Raw genomic sequence first — 12,927 nt, 5'->3', positions numbered from 1 at the left:
AATCTGAGCATATTGTCGTGATATCCTGATGTAATCCAACTTACCATTGAGGTTATGTCTTAAAATTTGTCATGAAGCCATACGAAGCCATACTAATAATTATCGTGATCAAACAGTATCTTTGTTTTGAAATTACACAAAAATGACCATTAAAATGACCTGTTACATGAATGAGTCTTGATATCACCACACAGAGTTAAATGTTACCATAGTTACTGCACATTTACAGAGGTTTTCTTCCAATTATATTATCGCATTCACTTACATTGTATGTTTATCACGACATGATTATAACAATATGATATTTACCAATATCCAAATCATTTATCCACTAAATTTTTCAGATATGGTACACATGTACATCCATGACTGAATATATAATGAAGACTAGTGAATGAAAAGTCACGATTCCAAAATTCTACATACAGTAATGTATTAATCATGCCTTTTCTGTTTCTAAGGTCAACTTGTAGGATTTCACATCATTTGAAACATATACCTAACAAATTACAAGTTACACAGTAACTTCCTCTGACATTTACAATGCTATAAAACTAGACAAATTTTGCTACAGGCATGTAAGAAACCCAAATTCGAAAAAATTTGTTCCTGGTTGCTAAATTAAATTCTATTTATACACCTAAAATCAATAATCAATTTGCCATGGATAGTTTCCTTCACTTTAATACATACATGTACAGCTTCAAATCACGATGATTTCAGGTAAATAGAGCCTAAAAAACCTTAAGTTTCTGAATTAACTGCCTGCTCTAAATATGTTTCTACAGGCATTCAACCATACAATCGTCTTTATATACCGGGGTATAGCATTTCAAAGTTTTGCTACATTTTAATGTCACACCACTGGAGTTACAATGTAACTGGCATTATAAATATGAACTGGGAATATTTAAAGCCCAAGAAAAATGTTTTCTTTCTCTGAATTTGTGTTATGTGTTCCTTTTTTCTCAGTGAGAAATGAAATTGGTATGCTAGGCATACAGCACTCAGGGGATTCTTCAGTTGGTGTTTCATTTGCATATCTGTCAGTTGGTGCCTCATATGCATATGTCAGTTGGTGCTTCATTTGCATATATGCTATTTCTATTGTTCTCACTTATACTTTTACAAATTTTCTAATCTTTTGTGTAAAAATTTAATAAATGATGTATTTGCACTTTTTGTTGAGTATACAATACATGTCTTTATTAATTTTTAAAAAAGGGTTCTGAGCTTCGTAATCTCTTTAGGGGGCGAGTGTTTGTATGAGGCTTGATAAAATATTCATTGTCAACACGTGACAGTCATGCAAGCACATGGGTCTTAGGTCCAGTAATGGCAGAAGAAACGTGTTCACATATTTAGGCTAGAAAGTACAAGCAAGTCACATGTCAACATGTTAGTTCAAATGTGGCAGATAAACTTGTTGCAAATGTAGGCTACACATGCACATTAAAGGTTGAAGTGGCACAAAAACGTGTTCTTTCAATGTCTGGTAAAGAAATTGCTAAGTCACACGTCAACTTTTTTTTTGTTCAAATGTGGCAGATAAACAGGCATATGGTTTTTAAAAGTGAGCTGCACATGCACAATGAAGGTTTACATGACAGAAAAACATGGGTATATATATGTGGGCTAGAAATTGTGAGCAATTTTAGTTCAATTGTGGCAGCAGAAAAATCTGTTTTCAAATATCACTTGCACTATCAGACAGATATTTTGTGGCAAATTTAAAATCAATGCAAACTTAATGCAGAAAATTTATTTATTCACTCCATATTTACATTAAATTTCTACATGTCTAATGTGATACTAATTTTATTGCATATACGACTTTACATGTGGCGTGGTGACAACCTCCCTTCTACACTACCATCAACTTAATTCTAGCTTTGGGTGGAGACAACCTCCCTTCTACACTACCATCAACTTCATTCTAGCTTTGGGTGGTGACAACCTTCTACACTACCATCAACTCAATTCTAGCGTTGGGTGGTGACAACCTCCCTTCTACACTACCATCAACTTAATTCTATCTTTGGGTGGAGACAACCTCCCTTCTACACTAGCATCAACTTCATTCTAGCTTTGGGTGGTGACAACCTTCTCCATTACCATCAACTCAATTCTAGCTTTGAGTGGTGACAAACATCCCTTCTACATTACCATCTCCTCTCTACACTACCAACAACTGACTCAAATTCCTTACTACTCTCCCATCAACTCGACTCAATCTCCTCTCTCTATGCTACCATCAACTCAACTACATAGGGTGGCGACAACCTCTATACACAACAAGAAGACTCCTGATGATCAAGACGTTTAGCCTTTGTTACCTATATTGTTACAGCGTATAGTATCTTTATCATTCATTACTACTACCTATCTTCGTGGAAGACCACTACCTCTGGTTGCGGTAATTCGAAAATACAACCTATGACAATCACATGGACATTATATTATAATACATGTATATGGATTATTTGAATGCATATGAACACAAGATTAAATCATTAATACAACATGTGGGTTTCTAATTTCAATTAGGAACAAAACTCCATAGATTTGAAAAAATAATGAAGTGTGAAGATTTTCACTTGTTGACAAGAAAGTTACTAGTCAGAACTTTTTTTCATGACTGTTTACGTGGCGCAATCAAATGATTATTTTGGCTTTACAGCACCATTATTCACTCATATTTTTCTTTATTCAACTTAAGAAAATTTGACAAAATGATCTTTGTCACTTTAAGTCTGAGACATTAAAATAATGGCCACAAGATGGCGCTAGGCAAATGATGTACATGTAGAAAAAGATTGTGTTTGCCCACTACATAATATACGTTTCCCTAGTACATGCATGCATTTCACATGCATCATAATTTGTGATAACATCCTGTTGTAAATCAAGATTTACACAAAGATTTTTAAAAGGCTGAATAATTATGTTATGCTGATAATACAAATATTTAAGTTTTTTTGAATCTGGTAAAATGTTGTATGCATATTTAATGTCCGCTAACTATACAACAGGGTTGCACTGTGATGTTGTTGAAGGGCGATCACTTTGATGATAAGCACAAACGGATACATAGATTGAAAGGCAATAATATTAATAATAACAACAATGATAATCTTTATTCGTCCAAATAAATTCGGAAATTTGTTGAATGGTCACCACAAGAGCAGCGCCCTAGTGTTGAAGAAGCAGGAGGAAACTGGAGTACACGGGGATAAACCTGCGTTGTTCAGCAGGGTCAAACTGAGTATCAACTATCATCCTTCTTACAAACATGACATGACATGTAAAACACAGTGAACCTGTTTTGTTGTGACATCTTGATTGTTGGTCTGTGCTGAGAGAAGCTTTCCATGTGTACAATAAGTAAATTTTGTTGCTATTTCTCTTTCAACGGATGATCAAAGTATCATCAGAATTTCACAGCAGATAAAACACCCACAGTGAAGTCACAGAAATGCTATTATGGTTAATGCAACACAACACATTGAAAACACAGACTTGCTATTTCAATCATCCTGTACATTGCAGGCATGATTTACTAGGTCTTCCTGCAGATCATCGTGCCAAAATGGATGTTGTTTGTAAAGTTATATCTTTTTCTGTTTCTGTGAAATCTTCAAAACAGAGACCTTACAGCTGTATGTGACCTTTGAAGTTTGAGTTTGTTTCAAGGCTTATGTTTTAACAAATTGTAAGGGTTGAAATATTATGTAGGTCAAAGTTGTAAGCTGTCAAGTTTGACGGTACTGATTGACAACCAAATATGTCCAAACAAACACCATAACAGTCAGTTGATGGTGACTTTATGATCTCTCTCTCTCTCTCTCTCTCTCTCTCTCTCTCTCTCTCTCTCTCTCTCTCTCTCTCTCTCTCTCTCTCTCTCTCTCTCTCTCTCTCTCTCTCTCTCTCTCTCTCTCTCTCTTCTGTGTGTGTGTGTGTGTGTGTGTGTGTGTGTGTGTGTGTGTGCGTGTCTCCATTTGTGTCTGTGTGTGCAATTGGAGAGGAAGCATTAGGATTAGGGTTTAATTGCATTTCTCAAATCATTTATGATATCAGTCACTCCCGAAACACTACATTAAATCTCACAAAATTGAAGAACCTTACTTGTAACAACTCCAATTCCATCATCGTAATCAATATCGGAGGGCTCACTATCACTCAGTCGACCTCTTGGTCCTCTTGGTGAATTCGAAATGTCTCCTTCCCTATGAGACTTCTTGGTGCGTCTGACTATCTTTGGTGAACCCCCAGGCACTGGCATGGTCTTTTCATGGTTGCTTGTAAGAATGTACCAGTGAGGTTCGTCGTCCAATGCAGCACTATCTAAATCTACCAAAACCTAAAAAAAAGAGCAAACAAACAAGTTGTTTCAAAAAATTCCTAACATAAAGTGCATATATATCCTCTGGTAATAAATACTCTGGTAAGAAAAAAGATGAACCAATATGGGAGGGGGAAGGGGAGGGTAAATAATCAACAACAATGAGGAGCACACATTGTCAGTTTTACATTGTACATTTTGGATACATCAAAGCATATACAGAAGTGAAGGCGGTGGTCATAATCAGCTGTAACAATGGAATTTGTCATTCTGGTGAGGATCATCAACCAACACAGATCAAAAACTCAATAATACAAAAAAAATGTTGAACTGCTTGAATGTACATTATAATTATGTAAATCATTTGATTCAAGACAATGAACATTTTTTATCATATCTGAAGCATTGTAATGAGTCTGTACATATTTTACTGATGGTGTTTGTGCTGCACAGATGCTATAAAGAAGGCTGTCATGACTACTATAATCAAGGTACTACCATCCAAAGTATATTTTAGCCCTCTTGCAAATGTAATATCTGAATGACAAATATGCATACAGCACAAAAGTAACAGACAAACTTGAATTACTTAACAAAATGAATGATCATCTCACAGAAACTAAAATATAAAAAGGCATGTAAACCATACTTAGTCTACAGGACGATGCGGTGTCAGCAATAGGTTCCTTTGATTAGATTGGACATACCGGGTACGCAACTGTTATTTTTATAATCATTACAATTCAGGCAACAGATGTCATTGGATTCTATTGTTTTCTATTAAACACACTAGAGTGAACCCTTCATAAATTTGTCATACAATGCTATTTATATACATGACACATGCACAAGTCAAGTTGTATGTGTTCAAACAGAAAATATGGAATTATTTATACCCTGGTTGTTCTACATCATGACATTACACATCGATGCTATTGTTTCTTGTTTAAAGCAGTGAAAACATTTGGAATTGCCACTATTTCCTCGTTTTTACCTTCCGTAATGGAAGGGTACTTAATACTTTTGTCTGTCTGTCTGTCTGTGAACATGATATTGTCACCGCACAGTGAAGGCTTCTCTAGTATCACTTATATTTTCCTCTGCTGAACAAAACATTTTCGGAAATTACATGTAACAGTCTCTTGGCCACTTTTCTATTCACTACAAGTGAAAAAAATCCCTGGGGGCAGTACCAGTGGCCAGCTCTGGTAGGGGTGTGTGGCAGGTGCCGGAAACCCCAAGCCCCATTTTAGACCCCCTTTGTCCAAAAATCAATACTCCATTTTAAACCATTACAGGTTTTTTAAAAGATGAAAGTTTAGACCTAAATACATTTTCCTAAGGAGGCAACATTTTGGGACAATTAATGCCAGTTATGATTTGGTAAAGGACAATGGACCACATTTTAGACCAAGCAAAATAAAAAGTAATGCAAAGTTTACCCCGTTTTAGACTCTTCAGCTCGAAAAAAAACAGACCCCATTTTAGACCAAAGGGCTAGATAGAGAACACACACCAAAGGGCAGTACATATACATATACTCAAATAAGGGGAGTAGACCCCAGGAAAAAAACACTCCTTTTAATAACAAACAGAAAAAAGTTTAAGAAAAAATTGAACTGACAGTCGGAACAACTACAGGGAAAAGCCATTCATGCTTCTTCAGCAGTTTATTTATCTTTAACAAAAATTTGCTATTCATCAATATTTTAACACATGGTGCAATCTACAGCAGTAGATATTTATAGATATTATAAAATTCATAAAACATCTGTGTTTGACAGTTTTTTATTTAAAAATAGACATACAATTGATTTTTTTCAGACTGTGGTCTTGTCATATTTTCATTTTCACAAAGACATAGACAGTACTTAATGTACTCACACACACACACACACACAAAAACTCAAATGTATCACATGCAGAGTAGATGTGATTTACAGTGAATACATCTCATCTAAACCATCTATGATGACATGTTATTTGGTTTGCAGTGAAATGACACACTTATCACACACTCAGTAATGACACAACCATTTTTTTTCCAAACTCCATATCTTTTTATGTTGCATTATTTCAAGACTATTAGCAGTGGAAATAACTGCTGTGAGTGCAAACCACTACTGAGCATTATCACACTGTTGTAAGGTAGACTGTGTTCATTTTCATTTATCTTTGCATCTATATTCAAATTCACAGGAAAAAATAATTTACTCTAATGGCTTTCTTTGTGTGTGCGTGTGTGTGTGTGTGTGTGTGTGTGTGTGTGTGTGTGTGTGTGTCTGTGTGTCTGTGTGATGGTGATTATGAAACCATATTATCCCCATGTATATTTACATCTAAATAATGTGCTACATACATGTAGACATGGCCAACTCTTTCAAAGACCTGCTCCTCCCTATGTGTAATAATAGTATATTCCATAAAACAATAGCAATCCAGGGACTGTCAATATTGCAGACTATATGCACCATAAGAAATGATGTATTGGTTCTTATTGAATTGATTAGTGCATACATGCAAATAAATCAATACACGCTACATTAAATGTCAAGTCTTAGAAAACAGAATAGCGATATGCATCAATGGAAAGTTGAAGTTAAAGATATGTATCTTTGCTCAATTTTACAAGCCAATCAAGTGTATATATTATTCCTTTATTTGTTAATTATTTACTCCCTGTGTATATATGTAAGATTTTGTACTTTGTCCTAGTAACATCCTTAGTTATGAATAAACCAACACTTTCCATGGACACCATGATGGCTTCATCATTTTAAAAACTGTATCTATAAACAATTGTAACAAGTTACTACTCAGCAAATAACCTGTCTGCATCTAAACTTTGTTGTGTGTAATATTGCAGTACATGTATAGTGCTTAACTACATGCATATCACACTGCAGTATAACTCTGAAACTGCGCATGCATGTATATCACACTCCAGTATAACTCTGAAACTGCATGCATATAATACTGCAGTATAACTCTGATACTGCATGCATATCACACTGCAGTATAACTCTGAAACTGCATGCATATCACACTGCAGTATAACTCTGAAACTGCATGCATATCACACTCCAGTATAACTCTGAAACTGCATGCATAACTGCAGTATAACTCTGATACTGCATACATATCACACTGCAGTATAACTCTGAAACTGCATGCATATAATACTGCAGAATAACTCTGAAACTGCATGCATATCACACTGCAGTATAACTCTGAAACTGCATGCATATAATACTGCAGTATAACTCTGATACTGCATGCATATCACACTGCAGTATAACTCTGAAACTGCATGCATAACTGCAGTATAACTCTGATACTGCATACATATCACACTGCAGTATAACTCTGAAACTGCATGCATATAATACTGCAGTATAACTCTGAAACTGCATGCATATCACACTGCAGTATAACTCTGAAACTGCATGCATATAATACTGCAGTATAACTCTGAAACTGCATGCATATCACACTGCAGTATAACTCTGAAACTGCATGCATATAATACTGCAGTATAACTCTGAAGCTGTATGCATATAGTACTGACTGCAGTATAACTCTGAAACTGTGTATTGATTGTCAGAATTCCAGTACTTCAAAATAATATGAAACAATGAAAACATATATTTACATACACAAGGAACATATCAGGCCAGTGGAGTATTATATTACAATGAGTGGTGTACAAATAGAGGGAGATATGACAATTGGAAATTTAAAATAGCACAAGCTGGGTTTATACCGCATTTTGGACATCCTTTTTACTGCATGTTTATTTATACAAATGTAAAAGGTACTTCCAGTATTTCATTTGCATATTAAACTATCACAGACACCAGATAGAAATTTCCCAATTATTCACCAGGGTATTACAAAAGGAAATCATTGTAAATCAACAAAATGAACAAACCCCAACATACATCAACTCAAACACAAAGTTCACAATTACATGTATCAGTTTAGTCACCAGGGTATTACAAAGGAAACCACTGTTATTTAACAAAATGAACAAACATTACAATACTCAACCCTAGATATATACTCCCCAATAATCAGCTTCAACAATTCACCAATTGGACATAATCAGAGATGAAATTTGAAAATGACAATTTCCATATTAAATTTGAAGTCATGAACAAAATACAACTGTTACAACACCTACCAGTTTGGGAATTATGAATACGTTCTTGACAACAGAGATAGACATCTTGGTCCTTGGGTAGTCAATATCACAGTTCGTATATCAAGTCAAGCTATAAACCAACTCTGAGCACACACTTTGCCTAAATACATCTACAGTTCCACTAGATTTCACTTGTTGTATGTAGCCTAAAGTGCTATAATGTTAAATCCCAAAGAAACGATCGTATGTCTTAATGGAAAAGCACAACAAACAAGAGACACCGAATATAACCTGGTTGATGTACATGCACATATTGTCAATAACAATTTGGTGATCTGAGTTTTATACAACCTCTTCTATCATAATCAGTAGAAATGAGTGGGTTAAGTGGAAATGCACAATTTCCAGGTACTGTGGGGTTTTTTATGTCTCTGGAGATAGATTTTATCTGTAGGTGGCCTGGTAGATCAGTCACTGATGCATTTATCGTAAATGATGAGCGGTTTAAAATTGGAACGATCGAATAATGACAATATCGCCAATAGGTTTACAGATGTTTGTTGATCTTCTCAGATATAAGGAAAGTTCAAAGGTTAATATATGGATTGATTTTCTATAGGATCACATATTATCCAACTTTTAAGTAATCAATTATTGTTATTAATATGCCCGTTTGTTTCTATTTTTCTGATATTTTTGAGACAAAAATGATTATGTTCAGTGCTGATATAAAATGAATATATGATGTATAAGACATTATCAATCTTTAATAGTTAAAAGAAGTAAGTATATGTGAGAAGCTGTGACTATTTTTCTACGACTGACAATTGGATGTTATTCTCAATATTTTTCTTCGTTCAGCCAAGGTAAGTATGAGTGACTTATAAGGGGCCTTTGTTACCACGAGTTGCTAGACATGCACTGTCATTATGAAGAATGACCAGAGTATATATTCCATATTTTTTGTTCAACTTGGCTCATGCATGGCATAATATCTCATCATATAGCATATATTCTAGGCTAATTAGACTGACTTGATTATAGAATTTGATAATGCCTGATAATACAGCAGATTCTATGCTAATGTGAAGACTTGATTGTTACTAGTTGAATTTGATATTGAAAATATCTGATAATATAGCATTATATTCTAGGTTTAATGAGATTGGCTTGCTAATACGAGCATCTGATAATATAGCAGATTCTATGCTAATACATATACATAAGACTTATTAGCTGAATGTGATATTGATAATACCTGATAATATATCATACAGTATTGGCCAATACATGAGACTTGCTAATGGGAAAATCTGATAGTGCATGATAGTTAGTTTAGATTCTTGGCATGTACCTATGTTAGAGAATGATAATTGAGTTTTGTTAATTTTGTTTAATAAAACTGATACAAATGATGGTTACGTACACGACAATCCTTTTTCTCTGACCCTAAAAAGTTGAGGAGATTTTAACAATATTTCAATTTCTGTAAATTAATGTAAAGATGGTATGGAACCATAAACACAGCAGATATAAAGTTACCACTCTTTTCTGTGTTGTTCTAGCTGTACTATTTTCATTAGCATCTACCAATAATCAAAACATGCCTACCCACTACTGCAGTGCTTTCTTAAGAACACATAAAGATATTTCACACCCATTTTATTCACTGCACCTCATGTATTCGCTGTTGTGATAGGATGATGAAATCTTCGTCTTCACTTTGCCAAATCTGGGGCACTCAAAACTTCACAAACTAGAAAATCACTGATAAGTGTTACTGAAATATTAATGAGCCTTGTGTTGTACATAGTACATAGTACAAGAACAGATATTTGGGAGAGATTTAATGTTTACATAATGGTTGTTTTTACAATGAGTCTCATATTTTTGCAGGAATTGATAATAAAAAATATTGAGAGGGCATCATATTTTTTATATCACTTTCTTCTGCATTTCTCACTTTCTTATTAAAATTGCAACACATGGTTAATAATTCATGGTTAGAAAATCGGCCGAAAAATGTCTAGTTTTCAGAGAAATCTGATTTGTGGCAAACTACCCGATATATGCCTTTAAGGAAACGCAACAAGATTTCAATGGCATATCACTAAACTGCAATATTAATGAGAAGAAGCTCAACAACGTATCTGGGATTCAATTACAATAAATGATTTATAAAGAAAACCTTGACATTCATCACCTTTACGTATTGAAGATGAATTTTTACCTGACAAATTTTTTTATTTTGTTTTCATTGCAAGGTTTTTAAGGTTTGGCTAATGTGTTTGTTTTTTCTTGTTTCTTACAGACTAGCCTTGAAAATCGTCAGGTAGTAGTCATGCAGTAGTCATGCGGTAGTCATACATTAGTCATGTGGTAGTCATGTGGTTGATCAAACAAAAAGGTCTATAACAATTCCTTCTCAAGTTTACACTAGTCCAATGTTGGCCACACAAATTTTTTATCTTGTTTCTCACTACGTGACTTTTAAAGTTTGGCCAACATAATCTTTTATCTTGTTTCTCACTACGGGACTTTAAAGTTTGGCCAACATAATCTTTTATCTTGTTTCGAACTGCAACACCTTTCAAAGATTTCAGTTGTGGTCTTATGTGAGAAAAGACAACATTTATGACAATCCTTTGTCAGGTTTACACCAGTCCAATGTTTGGACAACATATATGTTTATCTCGTTTCATACTACAGGACTGTCAAGGTTTAGCCAACATGTTTTTTGTTTTGTTATGCATTTCAAGATCTTCAAAGATGTGGTTAGGTGGTTGCTCCTAAAGGAGACCTCCTTCAGGCATATCATTTTATTGTGATTCTTTTGTATTAGATTTTCAGCTGAGATTTCAAATTTGTTGTTCAAATTTGCATAACTTAATATCAATTCTAGAAGTGAACCCTGGGTAAAAAGCCTTGAGAAATACAATTGCGATCTAATCGATTTTAGAAAAAACACTGAGTGATTTTATTACGCCAAGAGGTGAGATAGAGATATGAAAGGAATTACTTTCTGTAATTTTTGAGATTCAACTTGTTTTTAGATAAATTTTATGTTGAATTATTTAATCAGTGTTTCAGGCTAGGAGTTTCATTTTACATTCGATGAGAGAAACAAGAGAATAAAATTCAGCCTGGTAGAGAAATACAATGTTGTATGTTAATCAGCTCATGCTTCAACTTGCAAACGAACATCAACTTTCGGTGCGGTAGCCATCCAATTTACACATGCACACCTCTAACTAAGGACTTTGCAGCCAAGCACAGTTTTACATGATTTACAAAAAGAGTTTTTCCACAGTGAACTCTGGCACTACGCAAACAAGTCAAATTCCACAGGGTGGTTACTACTTTGAATGATATAAGAGCTAGTGTTGTAGTAATTTTGACCAGGATCGATCTGCACTCAGAAGGTAGCCAAACAAAAGTGGCCATAGATGACAAGCACTCTGGTGCACAGAGTAAATGCCCTTGATGTGCACTTTCAGTGCAACGTGATTAAAAGAAAGCCAAATGGTCTAGCAGCAAGGTTAGGTTAAAATTTACAAATTACACCATAAAGTAATAACAACATGACGACATGATATATCATGTTGATAGCATTTTATCAGGACATGTGCACCATGTATCTGATGACCAGCAATCATTAACTTAAAGGCTTTTCATAGCGTGCAAATGTTTAAAACATTCTTTATAGAAATTTTTTTTGATGTAGGTCAAAATGATCAGTTTTTCTTGCAAGTCATTACATATTACGTGATACAACACCAAATTTAGATAACTTATGACAACTACTGTTACATCAGTAGTATGTCAAACCAGCTTTAATAGAGCGAACACTGCCACCATATAGGAAGAGATAGGAAACTCAAAATTTTGTAGTCTCAGTTACCCAGACTCCACTGCTTGGGGCTCTACTACAAGACTATCCAGATGAGAGTCTAGGGAAACATAAACCCAAGCCATCCACACTGGATTGCTCTCCAGACCAGTACATTCTGGGGAATATTTCTCATCGAGCATTGCACACTGAACAATCCAGGTTCGCACAGACAGACGGAACCCAATCCATAAGTCCCTGCCGGACGAACAATCCAGGTTCCTTCATGACAGGTTTGCATGTCTCAAGTGACTGATATATCTTACTTACAAAGAACAGGTCAAGTATGCCGATTCTCCATGACAAAGAAATGCACCACACCATTACATTTCCCAAACACTTGTCTGGGTGGTCTCGTAGGTGAGCCCCGGCAATGAGAGTCTGGGTAACTGAGACTACAAATTTTGGTGCATCACAGGAAATTGCTGTGCATCATGGTACATCAAATTGGCATGATTAGAAAGTATACAGGAAACAGTCAGGTCAAACTAGATTGGATTTTATGAAAGAGATATCAAACCATGAACTGTAATATAACATACTTTCTCAAAG

The 12,927-nt window shown here is 34.9% G+C and overlaps 1 protein-coding gene across 1 annotated transcript in view; it reads right to left on the bottom strand.

The window, feature by feature from the left end:
- The window catches only part of LOC144445091 (regulating synaptic membrane exocytosis protein 2-like), a 170,730-nt gene that overhangs the window by 57,347 nt on the left and 100,456 nt on the right, over positions 1–12,927 (bottom strand). The window contains exon 12 of the mRNA XM_078134642.1: positions 4,126–4,360. Coding sequence (XP_077990768.1) covers positions 4,126–4,360 — 235 coding nt within the window. The remainder of the gene's footprint in view (positions 1–4,125; positions 4,361–12,927) is intronic.

This window comes from Glandiceps talaboti, chromosome 13, assembly GCF_964340395.1.
Source record: "Glandiceps talaboti chromosome 13, keGlaTala1.1, whole genome shotgun sequence".
Taxonomy (NCBI): domain Eukaryota; kingdom Metazoa; phylum Hemichordata; class Enteropneusta; family Spengelidae; genus Glandiceps; species Glandiceps talaboti.
Note: the sequence above shows the minus strand (reverse complement) of the source record. Positions and strands in the feature narration are given on the sequence as shown.